The sequence below is a fragment of the Natator depressus genome, chromosome 2 (genome assembly GCF_965152275.1).
Source record: "Natator depressus isolate rNatDep1 chromosome 2, rNatDep2.hap1, whole genome shotgun sequence".
NCBI lineage: Eukaryota > Metazoa > Chordata > Testudines > Cheloniidae > Natator > Natator depressus.
The window spans coordinates 74633266-74657198 of NC_134235.1; the positions used below are offsets into that span (position 1 = coordinate 74633266).

The following is a 23933-nucleotide window of genomic DNA, read 5'->3' on the forward strand; positions in this document are numbered from 1 at the left end:
AGCTATCAAATCCCGCTTCATTCTTCTCTTCTGCAGACTAAACAATCCCAGTTCCGTCAGCCTCTCCTCAGAAGTCATGTGTTCCAGTCCCCTAATCATTTTTGTTGCCCTCCGCTGGACTCTTTCCAATTTTTTCACATCCTTCTTGTAGTGTGGAGCTCAAAACTAGACACGGTACTCCAGATGAGGCCTCACCAATGTCGAATAGAGGGGAATGATCACGTCCCTCGATCTGCTGACAATGCCTCTAGTTATACAGCCCAAAATGCCATTGGCCTTCTTGGCAACAAGGGCACACTGACTCATATCCAGCTTCTCGTCCACTGTAACCCCTAGGTCCTTTTCTGCAGAACTGCTGCCTAGCTAGTCGGTCCCTAGTCTGTAGCAGTGCATGGGATTCTTCTGTCCTAAGTGCAGGACTCTGCACTTGTCTTTGCTGAACCTCATCAGATTTCTTTTGGCCCAATCCTCTAATTTGTCTAGGTCCCTCTGTATCCTATCCCTACCCTCCAGCATATCTACCTCTCCTCCCAGTTTAGTGTCCTCTTCAAACTTGCTGAGGGTGCAATCCACGCCATCCTCCAGATCATTAATGAAGATATTGAACAAAACTGGCCCCAGGGCCGACCCTTGGGGCTCTCCACTTGATACCGGCTGCCAACTAGACATGGAGCCATTGATCACTACCCGTTGAACCCGACAATCTAGCCAGCTTTTTATCCACCTTATAGTCCATTCATCCAGCCCATACTACTTTAACTTGCTGGCAAGAATACTGTGGGAGACAGTGTCAAAAGCTTTGCTAAAGTCAAGGAACAACACTTCCACTGCTTTCCCCTCATCCACAGAGCCAGTTATCTCGTCATAGAAGGCAATTAGATTAGTCAGGCATGACTTGCCCTTGGTGAATCCATGCTGACTGTTCCTGGTCCCTTACCTCTCCTCTAAGTGCTTCAGACTTGATTCCTTGAGGACCTGCTCCATGATTTTTCCAGGGACTGAGGTGAGGCTGACTGGCCTGTAGTTCCCCGGATCCTCCTCCTTCCCTTTTTTGAAGATGGGCACTACGTTAGCCTTTTTCTAATTGTCTGGGACCTCCCTCAATCGCCATGAGTTTTCAAAGATAATGGCCAATGGCTCTGCAATCACATCCGCCAACTCCTTTAGCACCTTTGGATGCAGTGCATCTGGTCCCATGGACTTGTGCTCATCCAGCTTTTCTAAATAGTCCCAAACCACTTCTTTCTCCACAGAGGGCTGATCACCTCCTCCCCATGTTGTGCTGCCCAGTGCAGTAGTCTGGGAGCTGACCTAGTTTGTGAAGACAGAGGCAAAAAAAGCATTGAGTACATTAGCTTTTTCCACATCCTCTGTCACTAGGTTGCCTCCCTCATTCAGTAAGGGGCCCACACTTTCCTTGACTTTCTTCTTGTTGCTGTCATACCTGAAGAAACCCTTCTTGTTACTCTTAACATCTCTTGCTAGCTGCAACTCCAAGTGTAATTTGGCCTTCCTGATTTCACTCCTACATGCCTGAGCAATATTTTTATACTCCTCCCTGGTCATTTGTCCAATCTTCCACTTCTTGTAAGCTTCTTTTTTGTGTTTAAGATCAGCAGGGATTTCACTGTTAAGCCAAGCTGGTCGCCTGCCATATTTACTATTCTTTCTACACATCGGGATGATTTATCCCTTAACCTCAATAAGGATTCTTTAAAATACAGCCAGCTCTCCTAGACCCCTTTCCCCCTCATGGTATTCTCCCATGGTATTCTCTCAGTTCCATGAGGGAGTCAGAGTCTGCTTTTCTGAAATCCAGGGTCCATATTCTGCTGCTCTCCTTTCTTCCTTGTGTCAGGATCCTGAACTCGACCATCTTATGTAACTTTGGTTGTAGGAGCTGCTCTAATCTTGTGATTAACTCAGGAAAAAAAAAAATCTGGATGCCCACCTTAGAAAAACTTCCCAGTCTTAAACCTCTTGTATCTGATGCTTGGGTGAAGGACACTTACCTGTATGATGCTCCAACTTCTTTAAGTTCTTCAACCAGGTCCACAAGAGTTGGGGAACTGTGTTCCAATCCATACTTACGGTCAAAGCCCTTAAAGCTTCCAATGCATATTCAGGGTCATAACAAGCTTCAGGGCCTTGCTGAAATACTAATATCTGGCTGTCTCTGAATCTGGTGCCAAGAGGGGGTAGATGGTTTACTTCAGGGATCTCAAACTCAAATCACCACGAGGACCACATGAGGACTATACATTGGCCCGAGGGCTGCATCACTGAAACCTAAGATACATTATAATAGCCCTACAGAATAGAAATGCTGGTGCAGATCCTCAGCTGTTGTAAATAGCCATACCTCCACAGACTTCCACTGAACTCTGACAATTTACACCAGCTGATGATGTGCCCAGCTGTATGCAGTGTTTATGTTTAGCCCTAAGGTCTAAAATTGCCCCTCTGTCTCACCTGAGGCCTTGTTGGAAATGGCCCTGAGAATCAGACCACAGGATTTGAAAAGTAAGTGACTGGAAGAGTAATCAAAAAGCAGAATGAAAGTGACTGGGAGAATGGGAAGAGACAGAATGAGGGAAACTCACTGACATGGGGGAAGAAAAGAATTGAGTCATACATAAAGAAGAAAGTTCCTGTCCTGTTCCACAGAACAGACAGATTTAAAGTAACTAACATCATTCACAAGAATGAGTCCATTTACCTCCTTCGTACCGCTGCCCCAAGAATCTCCTCCCCCAATGAGTAGCTCAAAGACGTCAGTGCAAATTATATTCTTTACGTCCCCCACTAAATTACTGCTGAAAAAACACTAAATGTAGCTGTGCTGCAAGGATCCATTAATTCATATTTTACCTCTCTTCCCCTTCCCTGCCCCATTCCAACCCCTTCCCCAAATCCCCTCCCCGGCCCTGTCTCTTCTCTGCCTCCTCCCCTGAGTGTGCCACGTCCCTGCTCCTCCCCCTTCCCTCCTGGAAAGTCCTAAGCACCACCAAACAGCTGTCTGGCGTCGGGAAGCACTGGGAGGTAGGCATAGGAGCAGGGACGCAGCGCGCGGGTGGAGGTGGGGCGGGGGTGAGGAGAGCTTCCAGATTTTTCCCTGTGGGTGCTCCAGCCCCTGATTTAGTTGTATCATAACATTTTATTTCTTTGGCGTTGAGAGACTGAGAGCAGAATACACAATTGTTTCTTGGAGTCCCATGCTTCTAAGAAATCCTAAAAGTGCTTTTAGTAAGAATTCGTTGCCAGAGTTTGATCTTTGTCCGATAAAGGGCAAGGCCTGTCAATCCCTGTTAAAGTTTTATCTACTACAAGGGAACAATAGACACACCAGTCTGTGGTGATTTCCAAGATGATGTGGTGGATTAATTCTCAGTGTTTGCAGAAGGGTTACTTCTGGATTGATACCTATTTTTCTATAGTTTAGGGGATGGATTGGAGCACTCATCTAAACCAGCTAACCACTCATAAGTGTTAGCTCTTTCAAGGCTTGGTACTGTTCTTAAATCTCCCAGGAGTGGAGCTCTTTACTGACCATACATAGAGAAATGATGGTTACACAGCTGAAATTGGAGGGGTTTTGAGTAGACTTTCAATTTTTATATATATTCCAAACAAGCCACCTAATCCACATGCTTCCCCATCCTCCACGCTGGAAAAGAAGTACTACTCTAGATTCTGAGATATGATCTTACATCATTTTGTCTGAAATGATCAATTGCTTGAGGAAGCTAGTGAACAGGAGCAGCAAACAGGAAAGTTTTGCAAGGGAGTTCTCCAAGTCAAGCAAGTGCAACCATGTGACCCTTGGGTGAGTTTGTTGTTTGTTTGTGTGCCTGCGGTGCACCTGCTTGATTGACATTTATAGTGTGGTCTGTTCTGGGGACCATGTGCTGGGGCAAGCATCCTGCTAGGCTAGGTTGAGAGTTTACTAACAAGGCTTTAGCCTGCTCTTTTCAATGCAAGCATCTTATGGTCCTCAGAGGCAGAGTATGGGTTCTTGAGACCAGAATGCTGAACTGGAGGAGCTAAGGTAGACAGAGAGGTACATATAAGAGACTTTCAGGGACATGGTAAAGTGGTCCCACCCCTTTGTACTGTTGAGGAAGATTAGTCTTGAGGAAGGAGCCCCTCAAGGTGGAGGGAAATGATCTCATAGCTGGGACCCTGCTTCCAGATGATGTCATGGTATCCTCTTGCACTGAGGATGCCCCTCTGGAGGAGGGGACCCCAGTTATTAGGAAGAGAGAGGTAATAGTATTGAGGGATTCATTATTAGAAATATAGATAGTTGGGTTTGTGAATTACCTGGGTGCCGCATGGTGAATTGCCTGCTGGGTGTGGAGGTTGCGGACTTCGAGACATCTAGGTAGACTGCAGAGTAATGGGGAGGAGATAGTGGTTGTGGTACATATAGGTACCGATGACATAGGAAGAGGTAGGAGAGCTCCTGGAGGCCAAATTTAGGTTAAGTAAGCGACTGTAGTCCAGCACCTCCCTGGTAGTATTCTCTGAAATGCTTCCAGTTCCATTCGGGGAGCCAGTTGGAGAGGCAGAACTGCAGAGGCTCAATGTGTGGATGAGACCAGTGGTGTCGGGAGGAAGGATTTAGGTTTATTAGGAACTGTGGAACCTTTTGGGAAAGGGGGAACATATTCAGGAGGGATGGACTCCACTTAAACCAAAATGGAACTAGATGGCTGGCAGGTAAAACTTATCGGAGTTTTTAACAAGAGTTTCCCCTAGCCTAATGGGGAAAGTTTGGACAGAGACATCCCTTAGGGAGAATTTATTAAAGGAGTACTCTATATCCTAGTAAAGAGGAGAGGATAGAAGTTGATGAAATGAGTGTCATTCAATTACTGGACATGAAGCCAGACAACTAAATATTGACAGATTTTTATAAGTGCTTGTATACAAATGCGAGAAGTCTAAATACTAAGCTGGGTGAACTCAAGCACCTGGTATTAAATGAGGGTATCGATATAATAAGCGTCACAGAAACTTTGTGGAATGATGATAATCGATGGAACATGGTATACCAGGGTACAAAATATATAGGCATGACAGAGTAGGTCATGCTGGTGGGGGATTGGCACTAGGTGAAAGAAAGCGTAGAGTCAAATATAGTAAAAATATGAAATGAATCAAACTGTATTATAGAATCTCTATGGATAGATATTCAATGCTTGAATAATAAAAAAATATAGCAGTAGGAATATACTACCCACCACCTTACCAAGATGGTGGTGGTAATTGTGAAATGCTCGAGGAGAGGCTACAAAAACAAACACCAATAATAATGGGGGATATCAGCTATCTCCATTTTTACCAGGAACATGTCTAGACACCCATAAATGACTGCTTCTTGGAGAAATTAGTCCTGGAACTCACAAGGGAAGAGGCAATTCTTGTTTTAGTCCTAAGTGGCACACAGAATCTTGTCCAAGAGGTCATTAGCTAAACCGCTTAGTAATAGCAACCATAATGTAATTAAATTTAACATTCTTGTAGGGGAAAAGTGCCAAAGAAACCCACCACAGTAGCATTTAACTTCAAAAAGTGGAACTACAAAAAATGAGGAAACTTTTAATTTTGTTTAACTAGCAACAGTCACAAGGTTGAAATGCCTGCAAACTGCACGGGGGCTGTTTAAAAATACCATAACATAGGCTCAGATTAAATGTGACTAAATAAAAACAAACAAAAGGACCAAAAAAATGCCACTATGACTAAACAGAGTACAAGAGGTGCTTAGAGGCCAAAAACCCCCAAAAGGCATCTTTTTTAAAAATTGGAGTCAAATCCCAGTGAAGAAAATAGAAAGCATAAATTCTGCCAGGTCAAGTGTAAAAGATTTTAAGCTGACCAAAAAAGAATTTGAAGAGCAACTAGCAAACACACAAATGAACATCAAAAAAATTAAGTACATCAGCAGCAGGAAGCCTGCCAAACAATCAATGGGGCCACTAAGCAATCAAGATGCTAAAGGAACACTCAAAGAAAACAAGATTATTGGGGAGAAGCTAAATTAATTCTTTGCATAAGTCTTCACTGCAGAGAACATGAAGGAGATTCATATACCCTCAGTTTTGTCGTCTAAACAGAATGGCTTGGAATTGCCCCAGATTGAGATGTCAGTAAAGGAGGTTTTGGAACAAGTTGGTACATTAAAACAGTCATAAGTCATCAGGACCACATGGTACTCACCCAAGAGTTCTGAAGGAACTCAAATATGAAATTGCAAAACTACTAACCGTGGTATGTAACCTATCACTTAAATCAGCCTCTGTACCAGATGACTGGAGGATGGCTAATATAACAAAGATTTTAAAAAAAAGTCTCCAGAGGCTATCCTGGCAATTATAGGCCAATAAACATAATTTCTGTATCAGGCAAATTGGTTCAAACTATAGTAAAGAACAGAATTATCAGACACCTAGATGAATACTTATATGAAAACAATACAATGGCTCAGTCTCTGAGGCTTTCCAGATTCGTAGCGGAGTTAAGCAAGGTTGTGTACTTGTCCCACCTCTGTTTGGGATCTTTTCACTGCTACTGAAACAAGCTTTTGGTTCCTCAACTGAGGGGATCTGCTCGCACACAAGATCTGATGGAAAGCTGTTCAATCTTGCGAGTTTCAGATCTAAAACAAAGACTCGAGAGGCCCTTATCCAACACCTCCTCTTTTCCGATGACGCAACAGTTACAACCCACACAGAAACTCATCTTCAAAGCCTAATAGACAGTTTTTCCAAAGCCTGCCAAGACTTCGGGCTTACTATAAGCCTAAAAAAGACTAACCTAATGTGACAAGGAGTTGAGGAAGCACCATCCATCAAGATCAACAGTTATGAACTTGAAGTGGTAAATGAGTTCACATACCTGGGGTCCACTATCCCAGTCAACCTTTCACTTGAAACAGAACTCAGCATCCACGTTGAAAAAGTCACCACAACAGTGTCTAGACTGAACAAGAGGGTATGGCAAAACAACAAATGAACAGACAACACATGCACAAAGACCTGTATCAGCACACTTTTGTATGGGAGCAAGATGTGGACCCTTTTTTCTCATCAGGAAAAGAGGCTCAACAGCTTTCATATGCATTGTCTTTGTCAAATCTTTGGGATCTCCTGGAGGGACAGAGTCACCAACACTGAGTTGTTCAAACAGGCCAGCATATCCAGCATGCAAACACTCCTCAAACTCCGCTGGCTTGGGCATGTGTGCCGAATGAGTGTTGGGCACATCCCAAAGGATATCCTCTATGGTGAATTGGCTTCTGGAAAAAGGCCCAAAGGATGCCCCAAATTGTGTTTCAAGGATGTCTGCAAGTGAGACCTCAAAGAAATGGACATGGAGGTGGACAAATGGGAATATCACACTTAAGACCTCAGCCTTTGAAAACAAGAGTTTAACAAAGGTCTCCGGAGTTACGAGAGGAAGCAGTCCAGCTTAGCAGTGGAGAAAAGAGCTCGCAGAAGGCAGAGCCCAAATGGTCGAAACATTGCCTTTAAATGTGATAGATGTGGCAGAGATTGTGGGTCTCTTCAGACACATTTGTGGCTGCCATAAAACCAACTGAGTAAATTCTTTACCTCTCAGGGGCGCATACCCGTGATCTCTCGAGACGGAAGGATGCCTACTACTAGATGAATACGAGAGGTTGGGGAAGAGTAAACACGACTTTTATAAAGGGAAATCATGCCTCACCAAACTATTAAAATTCTCTGAGGGAGTCAAAAAGCATGTGGACAAGAATGATCCGGTCTGTATAGTGTACCTGGACATTTTGAAATCTTTGACAAGGTCCCTTACCAAAGGCTCTTGAACAAAGTAAGCCGTCGTGGGATAAGGGACTGAAAAGTGAGGTGGAAACATTTGCAGATAATACAAAATTACTCGAGATAGTTAATTCTAAAGCTGATAGCAAAGCAGTACAAAGGGATCCTCACAAGACTAGGTGACAAAATGGCAGATGAAATTCAATGATAAGTGCAAAGCGATGCAGATTGGAAAGCATAATCCCAAGTATCCACAAAATGATGAGGTCTAAATTAGCTGTTACCATTCAAGAAAGAGATCTTGGTGTCATTGGGGATAGTTCTCTGAAAACCTCTGCTCAGTATGCAGTGGCAGTCAAAAAAGTTAACTATGTTAGGAACCATTAAGAGATAAATAATAAGATGGAAAATATCATAATGCCACTATATAAATCCATGGCTCTGCCACACCTTGAATAATATGTGCAGTTCAGTTTCCCCATCTCAAAAAAGACTTTAGAATTGAAAAAGGTGCAGAGAAGGACAACAAAATGATTAGGGGTATGGAGTGGCTTCCATTTGAGGAGAGATTAAAGACCGGGACTGTTCAACATAGAAGAGAGATGACTAAAGGACCATATGATAGAGGTCTATAAAATCATGAATAATATGGAGAAAGTGAATTAGGAAGTTTACTCTTATTTATTCCTTCACATTACGCAAGAACTAGGGGTCATCAATGAAATTAATAGGCAGCAGGTTTAAAATAACCCAACATAATGCACAGTCAACCTGTGGAACTTGTTTCCAGGGGATGTTGTGAAGGCCAAGAGTATAACTGAGTTCAAAGAAGAATTAGATAAGTTCAGGGAGGTTAGGTCCGTCAATTACTATTAGCCAAGATGGTCAGACGCGCAACCCAAAGCTCTAGATGTCCCTAAACCTCTGACTCCTGGAAGCTGGGACTGGATTAAAGTGGATGGATCATTCAATAATTGACCAGTTCTGTTCATTCCTTCTGAAGCATCTGACACTGACTACTGTCAGAAGACAGGATGCTGAGCTAGATGGTCTGACCCAGTATGAATGTTCTTATGTTCTTAAATCACTTTGCTCCCCTCTCTCCCATCATGGCCATAGCTTTCAAGAGGGTTCTGGGTCTTGGTGCAATGTGCTCTATTGACAATCTGGTCAATCCACAGGTTTACGAGAACAGCTTTCATTTACAAGTTGGCACAACTAATTACATGAATAATCATATACATGCATTTAACAAAGCTCTGAATAGGGGAAGGTAGAGTAAGCATATGTGTGACAGGCTATAACATAAGCTGGTAAAGATTACTTAAAATCTAAATTTTTGTTTTCAGGAAATAATGCACAACTAGTGAAATAGAACCTTTTATTTTTCAGTAGATGGTTTATCAAATAACTTTAAGGCTCACCCTCTTCAACTGGATCATCTCAGTGATACTAGTACCAGTTTTGATGCCACTGAGTACATAAAGACGACTGCTTCGCTGCATGAATCAAAGAAAACCAGTTCTGGGACTCCTCATGGTACATGTTTAACGCTCACAGATCATGATCGAATTAGACAATTCATACAGGAGTTCACGTTTAGGGGGCTTTTGCCACATATAGAGAAAACAATTCGACAGCTTAATGATCAGGTAAGTCGCTCAGTAAAACAATTTTTGCCTACTTAATAAACGTTGGTGCCCTGAATCTTTTGTAGCATGGATCTGATCATCCAAAAGACTACTTATCTAAAATAGGGTTATGTCCCTCCGTATCTGTTAATTTATTTTTAAATTTTTTTAATTATTCAGTCTTACGTCCCCATCAGATTTATCAGTGGTTGGTGCTTTATCAATGGTTGGTGTGTGTAACTAAAACATGAATATGAAAACACATTGCTTTCATAGTAAGGTCAGTGTTTGGTACCTGCATGTTTGGAAAAAATAATAAAAGTAGGCTTTTTAATATTTTAACCTATAACTTCCAGTAGTCTGTTTAACTCTTTAGGTTAAAAACACTTTATCTGATTTTGGACTGTGTAGTGCATCAAACAGACACTATTTCTCTTCATCCAACTTGAACTGAAAATAAGTCCCTGTAAATTTTAACCGTGACTCAATTTGTGGCATGATGTAAAATCATGCCAAAACATCTATTTGTACACCAGCAACTGTGGTGATAGCATAGCTGTAATATAATTTAGTTACTTTAGCAAAGCCAGTAACTTCTCCACTATCAAGAGCATATGCCTCAGCTGTGAGGTACTTTAAGACACTATGGTATTTTTTTCCTCAGCCTTTAGATACTTTGACTTCTCAACACAAATGAATGCTCAATAACGATGATGACTAAAAACCATTTACTTTCATCTGTGACTGGCCAGAATATTGTGCCCCTTCCTGTTTGCTTTGAACTGGTCAGAGGTTTCCAGGCTTCCTTTCGCTTTTACCTATTAGTGATTCCACCTCTGTCAGAAATAGAGGGACATGTACAACTGACAAAGTGCAGCAGCTTTCTTGCTTATTAAGACAAATTACAGTAGCCACATTTTTCAACTGCTTGCTCTCTTCTCCTAATATTCAAATGTCTCCATGGGATTGGATCTAGCTACTTGAGAAGTTGCTTCTCCCTCTGCATCCGTTACTTCCCATGATAGCACATGGGAAGTGTTGAACAACAGGAGGCAGCTCACATGCAAACAGAACTTCCACAGGAGCTGAACCTAGAGCATGAAAGTTACTCTCAGAAATCAGAGTGACTAGATCTCGCTGCCTTGGGAACCAAATGTTCTCCTCAGAACCAAATTCTCCTCTTTAGAATTCTCAAAGGAGCAAAGATATTATGGTGATGAGGACCATATGAATACCAAATAGATTAAGGTCTGTACGCACAGTAATCCAGTTACTTCTGTTGCTTGCTGGGAAGGAAGAAAGGGTTGCATTTTTGTTTTTTAGATACTTGGGAGTCCCTGAATCCTGCGATAAGGACCCACAAATACTTAAAGATTCCTCCCACGTAACCTAGGATACTGTTGCATGAGCACAAACTACTTCACAAGTAGCTAAAAGCATCTGTGCCATAATGCATCTATACAAGGGGTTGGAGCTTACAATCTTACCTTTGTAACACCTGATGTCTCAATGCTAAACCATGCCATTGTATTGTTCTTTAAGTTTAATTTCTTTAGAAATATTGCTCATCTCCAAACCTTTCTTTTGCACTCCATTGATTAAGTCCTGTGATTAAGCTTAAGAGTTAGTTCATGATTCACAGAATGACCTCACTGCATATTACATGGTGGGGACCTTTGGCAGGTTTAGCAGAGAAGGTGTGTTGCCCCGTTAAGGGCAACTAGAGAGCCAGTGTGTTACCTGCAACGTGGAGGCAGTCCTATTCCAGGTCAGGGTGGGGATGCTAACCCATCCCCCCTCAAGGTGACTGGAAGGTGTGGGGGGGCTATTTGTGCCCATGTCTGGGCAACGAAAGCCCTCTTTTCACTGGGACAGGGCTGAGCAGCACCCCCATTCCCAACCATGAAAGTAGTTGAAATACAGGGTTTTCATCATGATCTTCAGAGGGCGTTAAGGTAGTCGTTCTTTTCTCGGGTGGGGTGGGGGAGAGGGAAATGAATCTTTCTCCTGACCAATCTGGTGGTGAAGGTAAGGTGGGATTTTTTTTGCCTTCCCCACAGTGGGTTGGGGCTTGAAGGGGGCCAAAAACAAAAGGGGGTGTACATTGTGATGTCTCACAACTCCTTATGTAAGTATGGGGCAGGTCCAGTGCAGGTATTCCATAGAGAATGGATATGATGATCAGATAAAATGGATTGGAAAAAGATTTAAAGAAGGTTTTTGGTTTTTTTTTTAAAAACCTGTGGAAGTGGTGGTGGGGAATTCAGGGTTCCTGTGACTGGTACAGCTGGGAGTCAGCCCCTCCTCCTCCTCTATAGAGCCCCCTCCACCATTCTAGGGGATGTGGGGGCAAGGTCTCACAGTGGGTTTGTTGTGGACCAGGATGGTTGAGGAGGAGGGATGCCAGCGGCCCTACATGTAAATGATTATGGAATTACCTGCACTGTACACTTTTATCTCCCAGTATTCCCAGACGTTTAGGAATAAAGTTGCAGCCTGATTAAACCACATCCAGTGTGTCTAGTCCTCTTTCCGGCATTGCCAGACAAAGGCATACATTTAAAAAAATGTATTTTATTTGTAAGGCAAAATAGACTGAAACTTTTTAAGGCTGTTGAAAGGAAATGTGATGCTCTTCACTTCACATAAAAGAAACAAGCAAACTAAACCTTTCCCCCAATTTAGAAAAGGTTTAAACTTTTGTGGAAAATTTCCTGCTGGTGCAGCTCCACAGGTGGGAAAGTCTGGAAAAGGCAGCTGCAACCACCAGCATTTAACCCTGTTCAAAGCAGGGCTGACCAATAAACATGGTGTGTATAGAATCACTGGTTGCTGCGAGCGCCTTGTACGCTGTATAATGATGATGGGAAAATTTTACCGGAGAGCCTAGTGTGAGTGTGTCCTCATCTTGTGTTTGGGACTAAACACAACGATAAAAGAACTATATATTGTAATCAAGAATAGATGACAAGTAGTTGAACTGATCGAATTCTTTGAAGTTTTCTAAAACTGAGTACATTTATGAAATAAACTATACTGCTAAAAGCTCCTTTATATTGCTATAATTACAATCCATGCAAGGGGTGTACTGCTTTAACTATATCAGTTTTTGTACCATCTTGCACTTTTAAACTATGTACACAAGTCTCCACAGAGCTTCGGAATTTGGATGTTTCTGGGTCATACTGAGAACTTTTACTGTTTCTATTAAAAAAGGAATTCATACTTTATGTTGCAATTAATTCAGTAACATCATTGTTTTGTTGTTGTTGTTTTCTCTTCCAGTTAATATCCAGGAAAGGTTTGAGTCGATCACTATTTTCTGCAACAAAAAAATGGTTTAGTGGCAGTAAAGTTCCAGAGAAAAGCATAAATGAGCTAAAAAATACATCTGGCTTGTTGTAAGTAAAACTATTCATCTTCCATTTGTAAGTGTCAGTGAAAATACTAAACATTTTGATTTGGAGAAGCTCCCTAAGTGTAAGTTATGTCTTCAGAATGGTCTTAGTTTAAAGCTGACTTGAGCAAACATGAATGTACTGTAGCTTTCATCAGCAAAATTTGGCAAAATTGTTGATATATTTACTAAAAATGCATGAATTTGGGCAAAACAAAGCATAGCAGAATTTTATTTGGTCTTAAACTTTTTTCCTAACCTGAATTAAAATAGAGGGTGAGAGAAGTTTTGTTTTTGAACAAATCAGCTGTACTAATACAGTCTTTACACTTTCCTTATTTCAAACGTTTTTACAAAAAAATTTCCATGGACAAGGATGGAGGAACACATATTAAGAGAAATTAGATTAGCCAGGGCCTTGTCAAAAATTTGCACTGGTTGAACTTAAATCAGTTTTTAAATTGTTTTAGTTAAAATGGTGCAAACCCATTTTTGGACATAGTCATTTTAGTATATGTGTCTTATTCCATTTTATCTTAAACCTGTTCCTAATCAACATGGAAGCTAAACCAAAATAAACCTGAATTAAACTGAAATGAATGTCCACACAGCCTGTTTTTGGACTTAAAATTTATATACGGTAAACCAGAGCAACTTTTTTGAGTATAACATGAAACTAATGCATGAGGACAGGTAATCCTCGGAAATGGAAATTTAGGGACAAGCATTGCCTGGTAAACACCTGTCCTTAGGCACAGAGCTTGAAGTTGTTACTGGATGCCAACTAGCCAAGGAATAAAGAGAGAGAACCCAGTGCCAGGTTGGGTTCTCTACCTTCTCCCAGATTTTCTCCTCTTAATTCTCCCTCCCCAAAATATATTGGTCTCTCTAGCACACTCACATTGGGGCTTGGAAGTTTTACCAGAGGACCAAACATATTAGCCACAGACAGTTATGAGAGGTGTAAAGCCTTGCTGTTCAGTAATGTCTGTGACCTGAAACTGGGAAAGGAGCTGTGAGTATACGGGGATTCTTGCCACCATGCTGCGTGTGGATGCTGCTCAGGGCTGCTCTTTCATATGCTTCTGTCCGTAGTAGAATTGCACTGGTTTAAAAACTGACATGGCGAAACACATTTTTTCTATCTGGCTATTGGTTTAGCTTGGGCCTATAAACTTACTTATGCAAGCTAAACTAGTATAAGCCAGGGTTTAAACTGATAAGAGTGAGAATGGCGTTAGGCACAGCGCAGAAAAGAGACTAGACTCCATGATGATGTCATCTCTTTGAGCTTTGGTCAACAGCTGGAGAGGTAGACTTATTTGGTTTTCATGGCACCCCCATAGTTAGGACATGTGTAGGGGATGAAAGGCTATGGAGTCATTGGTGTGCAGCATTACTACTTTAGCTGGACAGTGGGGAATTGAAGGGAGCTGCCATTCCCTTTACTGTCTCTGTTGCTGGGCCAGAATAAAGCCATTTTGTGTTACAGTGATGATGTATCTCGGTGACTAATTGCAGTTGCAGCTACTTAACATTTTGCATTGTTTCGGCCAACTTCATAGTATAAAAGAAACTTCCTTGGCCTGGCTGTTGACGTAAGCTGTGTCTGCTCTACAGGTGCTACAGCAGCACATCTGCAGCATATACACTTGCTACAGCAACAGAAAGGGTTTTTCCATTGCTGTAGTAAATCTGTCCCCTTGAGAGGTGGTAGTTAGTCTAACAGAATTCTTTTGAACAGAGTGCAACATTTTTCGCAGCCCAGAGTGGCATAGCTAGCTCAACCTAAGTTTCAGGTTTAGACCAAGCTCTTTCAGCTGGTGAATGATAGACTTGAAGGAAGTCTCATACAGTCCACAGCCAGAAGGATGGTGGCTTCACTGTGTTTGAGTAGCTGTACTAAAATGAGCAAACATGGAAGTAATATAAACATCCAGCCAACTTGTTCCTCCTAGGCTGGGGTTGCGTGGCAGGGAATGACTCTTCCTTTAATGTTTGTTTGTTCTTTTTATGCTGGCATCTATCTTGTTTGTCTTGAAAATTGGCACTTAAAATGTAAATGATATTTTTGTTTTTGTTTTTGTGTATTTATAGGTATCCCCCAGAAGCACCAGAGCTTCAAATCAGGAAAATGGCAGACTTGTGTTTCTTGGTCCAACACTACGAACTGGCGTATAGTTGCTATCATACAGCAAAGAAAGACTTTTTGAATGATCAAGCAATGCTTTATGCAGCTGGAGCACTGGTTAGTACATTACAGTAATATAAGCATTCTGTGCATTGCTTATAGTAATCTGTTGAATATTAACAATTCTTCTAGATAACAATATACAGCAAAAAGAAACTGCAATTTAAAAAAAAAAAACTTAGTAGCTCCAAATATGAAAACATAGCCAAGTTTTTTGTGGATGCCAATATCTAACAAAATCGCATCACGCTCCTTAATATTTTCCCTAGTTCTGTGTAGAGAATAGTTACTGTCGCTACTTAACTGTGTAGGAAAAAGCTTAACACACTTTTGAGGGAGAACCTCCTTTTGGTATAGGTTAAATTTAAATAGTTCTCTTATGGTAATGTGCAGAGTAGTTCTTTTAATTATTTTGAAACATATAAAAAAGATTGTAGTATTTTTTACTTTGATTGTAAGATTTCAAATTGACAAAATACTTAGTGATCTGGAGCTTTTAGTAAATATATTACTATCCATGTACTAGTATAGCAAATATACTGGCATTTCCTATTAAGACTCCTGAGGGCTTTACTCTGTTAATGCCTATATAAATCCCTTAGGCAATTTCTGTTATTGCCTTTTAGCTTCATGTGTAAATTCATGCTCCTACAATCAGAGAATACAGACCTAAATATTTAGTAACTAATGGGGTTACTAAAAAAAACATTTTGGTTTTTTGTGCTCACACTTGCTCTTTTTTTTTTTTTTTGAAGTGCTGTTGCCGAATTTGAGTCACTAATTTCCAGCAAGCATGAGTATTTGTTAATGGGTTTACTTGTAGCATGGATACATATACATATATACAGAGAGAGAGAGAGATCTAAGAAGGTGTACTTGAAAAGTTCATTTAGATACCCTCAAACCTTTCAGTAATATAAAGTAGCTTAAATTTACATGGCACCTTTCTTTCATCTGCAAGGGTTCCGAAGCGTATATTTATAAACTCTCCATAGGAGTCTGTTCAGCTGCCATGGAAATGAACACGTTTTGGGAGGGTTGAAAGGTGGGAGTTGAACAACTGGAATTTTAGAGGAGGAGGTTGTGTAGGAAGAACATAACTGGAATTTCCCAAGATGCTTTCATTAACCTCCAGTTTTGTTTACAAAAAAACAGACTTAAGTACCACAAAAGGAGAGAACCACTGTAATGTGGGAAAGACTGCATCTCCAGTAGGATAGTGACACTTGGACCTGTGCTACAGTAGTGACTCAATGCTGACTTGGAGGGAACTATACTGCCTGCTGAATCATCAGCCCCATTTCCTGCAGCATTTAAATCTTCCTTGCAGGTTTTCCAGAGTTGTAAGAAGGATTGTGCCTGTTCAATTTATAACTCTGTAGAGATCACAGCCCTATGTGGAATGGCAGGTGGTAAATAAACCAGCAAATGAAGTTCACTGGCACCGTACTGCAAATTCGGGTGTTATTGTTTAAACATCCAATCTCCCAAAACCTGCGTGTCAGTTCAGGTAAAAAGTCTTTATGGCTGATGCTGCCATAATGATATTTTGGAACATTAAATTACATTTTTATTTTATCCTGCAGGAAATGGCAGCAGTATCTGCTTTTCTTCAGCCTGGGGCGCCTAGACCGTATCCTGCTCATTATATGGATACAGCAATTCAAACATATAGGGATATCTGCAAGTAGGTGGTGGTTTACCTTCTGTTCCATCCAGTGAATGATGATGATCAGTACTATGGCCTAAGTTTGCTTTCACTACACAATAGTGCAAATTTAACGTCACTTGCCTACCCTGTGTTCTAGTAGGTATATAACCAGTACACCAAGGAAGTAAAACTGTGATAGTTAGAATTTATTCAGACTTTAGTTAACCTATTTACCAGTATGGTTGTGGGGTGGAGGAACACTTTATTCTTGGCAGAGTACAAGTTATTGGCAGAGACGTAATTAAAACTTGTGCCTCTGGTTCTCAGGCTTGTATTCAGTCCATTAGACCACTTTGTTGCTTTGCAAAAGTTTATTTTAGGAACTTTACAGGGATGTGTTCCTAAGGAAAAAGTATCGTAACAGCTTTGATTTAAAAGCATATGAAGTTCTCATCCAGGAATATATATTTTTATCAATATTATCTAGATTAAAACATTTTTTTGGTCACGGAATTATTTTATCAGATTAAAATAGTATAAGAAACAGATACATACATTCCTACATAGAGCAAAATAATATATGCTGGTCAGGTACTACACAACTAGAATTTGCCAACTCTTGTCAGGCAGATTTAAAGGCTTTCTACAATTTACTCCAAAAATTTTGTTATAATGCACATAATTAATTTCTTGTCCTTTTAGGAACATGATGCTGGCTGAGAGATGTGTGCTGCTTAGTGCTGAAATTTTAAAAAGCCAGAGCAAATATTCAGACGCTGCTGCTCTTCTGATACGTTTAACCAGTGAGGTAGAGAAAACTTAATCTTTCTGTTTTCCCCACAGTAAATGGCTTTAAATAATAGTGCTAAATTTTTAAACCAAATAGACTTCTTGTACATGGGTTGCTTCCGAAGGTGGAGATGTCCAGGGGCAGAAGCTAGCTGGAATAAAGTTTGAGTGTTGGGGTATAGCTCAATTTGCCCCTGTAAACCAAGAAAAGTCATTTTTATATGCTTTTGTGCAACTTGTTACATAAATGTACCTAGTTTACCCTGTGTTCAATCTTCTTCTTTCACTTGAAGTGATGTACATTATTTTTTATTTAAAAAAAAAAAACAACCAAAAAAACCCTGCCTGAATCATACATTTGTTAGTCCCTATCTTCATAATCTATTCTTTATGCTTGACATCTCTGTTAGTACTTGAGAGGGATTAGACTTCAAAAAACAGCACGGTAAAAAGTTAGCATGTTATTCACAAACCATCTGTCTTCATGTTCTAGGTGGGTGAAATGGTGTCAGTAAAGGCTGTAAAACTAAAGAAATAAGGTTCTGTTTCAGTTGGGGTATCTTCAGTAATTACTGGTTAGGGTCATTTTAGCTAAGTATTCCGTGTCACTTTCAGTTCTGATAAGTCTTTCTCTTAGCTGTAGAAGCTTGATAAACTGTAGGATGGGATGTAGTCTACCTCACTGTGTGCACATGGCACAGCTCAAGATCAAGAAGTACAAAGGTGGTGTACAGTTCACCATTGTGCTTGCCTGCTCTGATTCTTGGTTGTAAGTTAGAGAAACTTGTTGGCTGCCAATGACCCCAGAAGTGTTGTTGTGGCATCCTTGCTAATCTTACTAACTTAGCTTTGACAGCAGGATGGAGGTTTGGCATAGTCATAGTGTCTTCTGTGCTGCTGGAGGATATTCTCTCTTCCCCTAACCCCTGAACTAGGGTGACTAGATGTCCTGGTATTATTGGGACTGTCCTGATATTAGGAGCTTTGTGTTTATATAGGCAAATATCTTCCTTCCTCCCCCCGCCCCCAGAAAAAGGTGTCCTGATCTTTTCATACTTGCTATCTGGTCACCCTAACCTGAACAGCCTAACCTGGGTTGATTTACCTGTTGCTGACTATTCTGTCTTCATGGCCAGGTTGCACTGGCAGTGTGGCATGAAATGGTCATACCACACTAGTATTTTGATTGTACATACTTTTCAGTTCAGACTCTGGCCAAGTTTCTCTAAATTTGTCCTCGGTGCTTATTTAACAACAAATTGTGTTGGTAATTCTGTATTTCCTTAATAGCTAATAGAACATCTATTCATTCATACCTTTTGATTTTTTACTATCCTAACTTAAATAATGGGAAGATGTAATGACAAATAGACATTGAAATTTGCATAAGGAAATTGAGTGCTGCTGACTATGCTGAAGGTTTATTGTCTTTCTTTCATATCATGAATGATAGGCTTGGATGTTTTCAGTGCACAAGATCTCTGCGATGCATGTAGTACTCTAGTTGTGACCAAGCCTAGTTACAGCCCAGAAAACTATTTTTAAAAGGTAGACTTCTGTATCTAATGTAAAAAGGAAAAATGTCCATGTGTATTTTAAAATAACAAGGTAGAGAACTACTCCATTTAGTAGTAGCCTAATTGATTTTAATATATCTGGTGGTCAGAATCATTTTATAATTCCAAAATCACTAATCTTTCTGGGATTGGTTGGTTTTGCCACACAAATTATCTGTTTGACTCCATTTCATGCATCCAGTTAGGTGAAATTCAGTTAATGTAATTGTGTGCGCTTGGGTATATGATTTATGACTGTACCCAAAATATGCAATGGGTGCTGTTTATCAGCTATCTGATTTTCTTGCTAGCTTTAAAAACAATGACAACTCAGGTGTCAAAATGAAGTGGAACTAATGACCTTAAAACAAATGGGTTGGGAAACTTACTGCCAACTTTTTCAGATAAATTTAGTGCCACAATTGCACCTTCTTATATTTCTGTACTTGTTCTTATGTTAAAATAAAATGTATTAAAGCTGACATTCTTGTTTTTAATTTTTCTGGGGGAAAAAATGGCAGCAGCTCACTTGGATGGGAATGGTAAGTGTTAGAAATTTCTGCCTGAGTAGCTGAAGGCTTTGGGAGTGTTGAAATAAACATGTTCTGTCAATCCTTTGTATATCAATCTGTTTCAGCATTTTCCGGGTCACTGATAAAGTAACAGGCTGTATATAGGGTAGAATTTACCCATGCTAGTGGATTTGTGTAGTTTTGAAGAGGGACTCTAAAGCATAGCTGTACTCACACTGAAATAACTTGTAAACGTAAGGCTCAGATGAAGAGAACAATTTTAGTATTTCTTAATAAAACAGTTTTTCATGTGTATAATTTACATCTATTTAACAGGTGTAACATCTATAACAAATATAGGGATGAAAATAACACTGTTATATCTGTATAAGGAGGGCTTCTCAACTTCCTTATTTATTATAGGTAGCATTCTTTGGCTGTTGCTCTAGTCCATTTTGATTCCTTCTATAAGCATTTGTGATGGGGCCACATCCACTGTTATATAGAGTTATTCCTTGGCTCTGGAAGCAAGGACAGTACTAATAAAAAGAGATATGCTTGCTGTTTTGGATTACATAAAGTTTTTATTTTACTTCCAGAATGGGATTCAGGAATTGGGTCTGCCAGTGATTCTCTTAAGAATACAGGGAGTCCTTGGACTGACAACTCAATTCTGAGGAATGAATTGTGTCATAAGTTGAAATGTTGTAAGTCAAAACCGCTTTTTCCATAGGAATCAATGGTATGAAGGGGGGATTGGTTCCTGAACCAAGGCTTGATACTGTTTTCACCACAATAACCCAGATTTTTGTACTAAATGAATTATAGATGACTAATGTTGTAACATGAATGTATTTACTGTACACTGTATTTTGTAAACAGCATTCAAATAAACATGTAAACTCTCATATGCTGCTCAGAATGCCAGCAACACAGGCTCAGAAAGCCAGGGAGAAGGGGACACATGCCGAGCTTCAGCCAATCACTGTTCAAGCTTTCTGATTAGCTCCCAGCCCCGGGCTCAGAGCCAATCAAAAACAAGCGGCAACAAGCTACCTTGCTGCCTCAAAGCCAATCAGAAGCAACCCCTTCCAGATCCACACCAGTATAATGCAACCAGGAAGTTGATATCAGGTGAGCTTTATGAAAATCAAGCATCGTAGGGGTGAAAGGGGCAGTCAATTGGAAAGTGTCGTAAGTGGCGTCCGATGTAAGTGGCATCCGATGTAAGTCTGAGGACTCCCTGTTTTTGATTGTGTCATAAGAATCAGAAAACCAATAGGTTGAAATATTCATGGCACCATCTTGTACGCTCCCATTCTGCAAGTAAAATACAGAAAACAATTATCAGGTATACCATTTTTTCATAATAGCTTGTCTTCAAAACTGTGTGTAGGACAGGGAACCTGATGACATTGTAAATGCGTGCAGGAGGGATCAAAGTGTGGATGGATCAACAGGCTGGAACATGTTGCCTATGATAAGTCTTCCACTGAGCAGTAATGTGATTTTTATTTTTTTACTGTTTAAAAGTCTTCTTCAGCTGAGTCTTATCTCTTATAAGAGTTTGTATTCGTGAGTATAGCTACACTTTGTTACTACTGAAGTTTCATTGGTATATTTCAAATTTGAGTTTAATGATTTTTTCCCCTTAAATAGGATTCTGACCTTCGCAGTGCCCTTCTGTTGGAGCAGGCTGCACATTGCTTTATAAACATGAAAAGTCCTATGGTTAGAAAGTTTGCCTTTCATATGATATTGGCTGGCCATAGGTACAGCAAAGCAGGACAGGTAAGTGTGTTTCATATTCCGAAAAAATACGGACTGTAGGTTGTAGTTAATCTGAACTGTGTTAAAAGCAGCAAGTTCCATGTCATGCTTCTGCGTAAAAATAACCTGTGACTTTGTAGTCCACTGTGGATATTATTCTGTATCAGAAAAATCATATATTGATCTCATTGCCCTTCTTGACTGCCAGATTAATTCATCCTGCCTTGAACAAAGTGCTCTCTTACATCCATGTCTAAAATGATGTTGCTCATTACCCTGAATGAAATTTAAATAGTAATCCTCATTTCTGTAGTGCTTTCCATCTGATCTTCAAATGCTTCTTAAACAATGAATTAGACTCTTCCTATTTCACAGATGGAGAAACTGAGTCACAGAGATTAAAGTGATTTACTACATCATAGCAGTTAATAAAAGAGCTAGGAATGGAACCCAGTTACCCTGACTGTGGCCTGTGTTTTAACCACTAGATCAGGGATCAGCAACCTTTGGCATGCAGCCCGTCAGGGAAATCCGCTGGCAGGCCGGGATGGTTTCTTTACCTGCAGGGTCCGCGGGTTCGGCTGATCGCAGCTCCCTCTGGCCGCGGTTCGCCGTTCCAGGCCAATGGGGGCTGCGGGCCAAGGGATGCGTGCCAAAGTTTGTCAATCCCTGCACTAGATAATACTTCCTCTTTTAAATCTGTTGAACTAATTGGCAATTAGTTAAATTCACAAATGCAATTTTATACCATTTGCACTTTAACATGAATTTTTTCAATTCCAGCTTCTTGTGTTAATTTATATTGTGATTGTATTTACCTTAAGCTTAGGTTAATATAATAAATTTGACTTCTTAAAGTTGAAACATTACTGTGGAAAGCCCAATCCTGCAACTGGCTCTGTACAGATGGATACATGTGGAGCCTCACTGAAGTCCAACGGGGCTTGATAGTGGTAGGGCCATCTTAAATGGGGAAGGAAAAGTTTGTCTCACTAAAACATTAAGAGCAGCAGCTGTTTCTGCACTTGGTATATGTATGTATAAATAGTTACAAAATGTAACTGTTTTCCCTCTTTGCATATCTTTAACTTGTTTTTGGTCCTGCTTCAGCTGAAGATATGAAGGAAAGCAGTCTTGACTACTGTCCACCTTTGTAATATAAAACTGTATGTTTGAAATATCTTTCATTGTGGGTTTGAGCGACTCTCAGAATCTTTCTCTCATAGCCAGGTTCTCTTCCTATTTTAGGTTTTCCCTCTGTTGTGTTGATTAGAGATAGGACCAGATTTTTCCCACAATAGTGGTTTTTTTTTTTTTTTTCTTTTAAAAATCTCAGTAGTTCTACCACTTGGAATGCTCTTTATGCGACCTCCTGTATGACCCCGCCCCCCTTTTCTTTTTGCTGAGCTTAATGAAACCCACAGCTTTTCTATTTCTCTAATCAGTGTGACTCCAGCTTGCTTGGACTTTGTAGTTTCAAGGATCTGACTCTCTCTCCAATAGAGGTTTGCTGCTCCACACCTAATGGCAGATTGATACATAAGCTTCTGCAGAGAGAACAGATAGGCCCTCCAGCTGCACAGTATACCAACTACTACAGTACTAGCATCCTGTTGTCCGTTTTGTTAGGATTCCTCCATATACCAGTACAATTTTCCCTCCCTAAATATCTTAAAAAATCAGCCCTATTATTTCAGTCTGAACTATCATAGTTAAAATGTCAGGTAAATGGGTTATTACTGTCATTTTTCATGACTTTATGCAATCATACTTGTTTGTTTTGTTAATATTATCTATAGTTCTTAGTTTTTAGTGCACCAGCTCTAAGTTTACTTTTAATTAAATCAACATTTTAAAGATGCCAACTTGAAAAATCACATTTTGTTTGAGGATAGCTATAACTGAAAGCTAATGGAAAAGTACTTCCCACTGCCCCCCCCCCCCCAACTTTATTCACTTTACATACTTAACACTGTGTATAACCAGTGCAGCATTTTGGTTGCTGTTCAGTTGCTCTTTTGGTGTCATGTACTAGCAATTTGGGTAGGGGGTGCTCTTTGACCCCGTCTCATACTCTCTCTGGCAGGGGAAAAACCTTTGTAAACTTCAATAGGGGAGTAGAAAAACCCCTTAAAAATAATCAGTTCCTGGGCAAACTATTTAAAGATGTGCTAACAAACTTGATTTATTTTAAACTGATTAGTATTACAAAGTTAAATTGACCTTGTTTCTTGAACAGATTTTGGAATAAGCTTAATGGTTGATTCACACCCAGTTTGTGTTCTTTGTACAATAGCATCACCCTCTTTTGGGACTTCTGTTATGGAAAGGTAGGATTAAGTTTGTGACTGGGTCTTCATAGGAGCCCCTCCAGCAGTGATTGTTATCTAAAGAGCTGCCAATTTTCTAAATTGGTAGAGCTGCTGGAAGGCCATTGGGCTTCTTGCTGTTGGGATTGTGTTCACCTTTTTATTGCTAGGGATCAGTTCCCACGGTTCCACTGGAAGAAGGTGGTAAAATTTGGGAGTCAATCTAGCTCAGCACATAGTTGTTTAGCTTTTTTCAAAGGGTGTATAGTGGCTGTATTTTTCTGTTGGTCTCTAGATGGAGCTGCAGGTCTAAATTTGTGCT

At 40.3% G+C, this 23933-nt stretch overlaps 1 protein-coding gene across 13 annotated transcripts in view; it reads left to right on the forward strand.

The window, feature by feature from the left end:
- TRAPPC8 (trafficking protein particle complex subunit 8) overlaps positions 1-23933 on the forward strand; it is a 114932-nt gene that overhangs the window by 30222 nt on the left and 60777 nt on the right. For 4 of the 13 annotated variants that reach the window (XM_074944438.1, XM_074944437.1, XM_074944442.1 and 1 more), the window contains 7 exons: positions 9198-9457; positions 12722-12837; positions 14931-15081; positions 16611-16711; positions 17378-17483; positions 19542-19562; positions 21192-21323. In XM_074944438.1, coding sequence (XP_074800539.1) covers positions 9198-9457; positions 12722-12837; positions 14931-15081; positions 16611-16711; positions 17378-17483; positions 19542-19562; positions 21192-21323 — 887 coding nt within the window. The remainder of the gene's footprint in view (positions 1-9197; positions 9458-12721; positions 12838-14930; positions 15082-16610; positions 16712-17377; positions 17484-19541; positions 19563-21191; positions 21324-23933) is intronic. The other 9 variants (XM_074944440.1, XM_074944443.1, XM_074944445.1 and 6 more) reach the window with 3 other exon arrangements.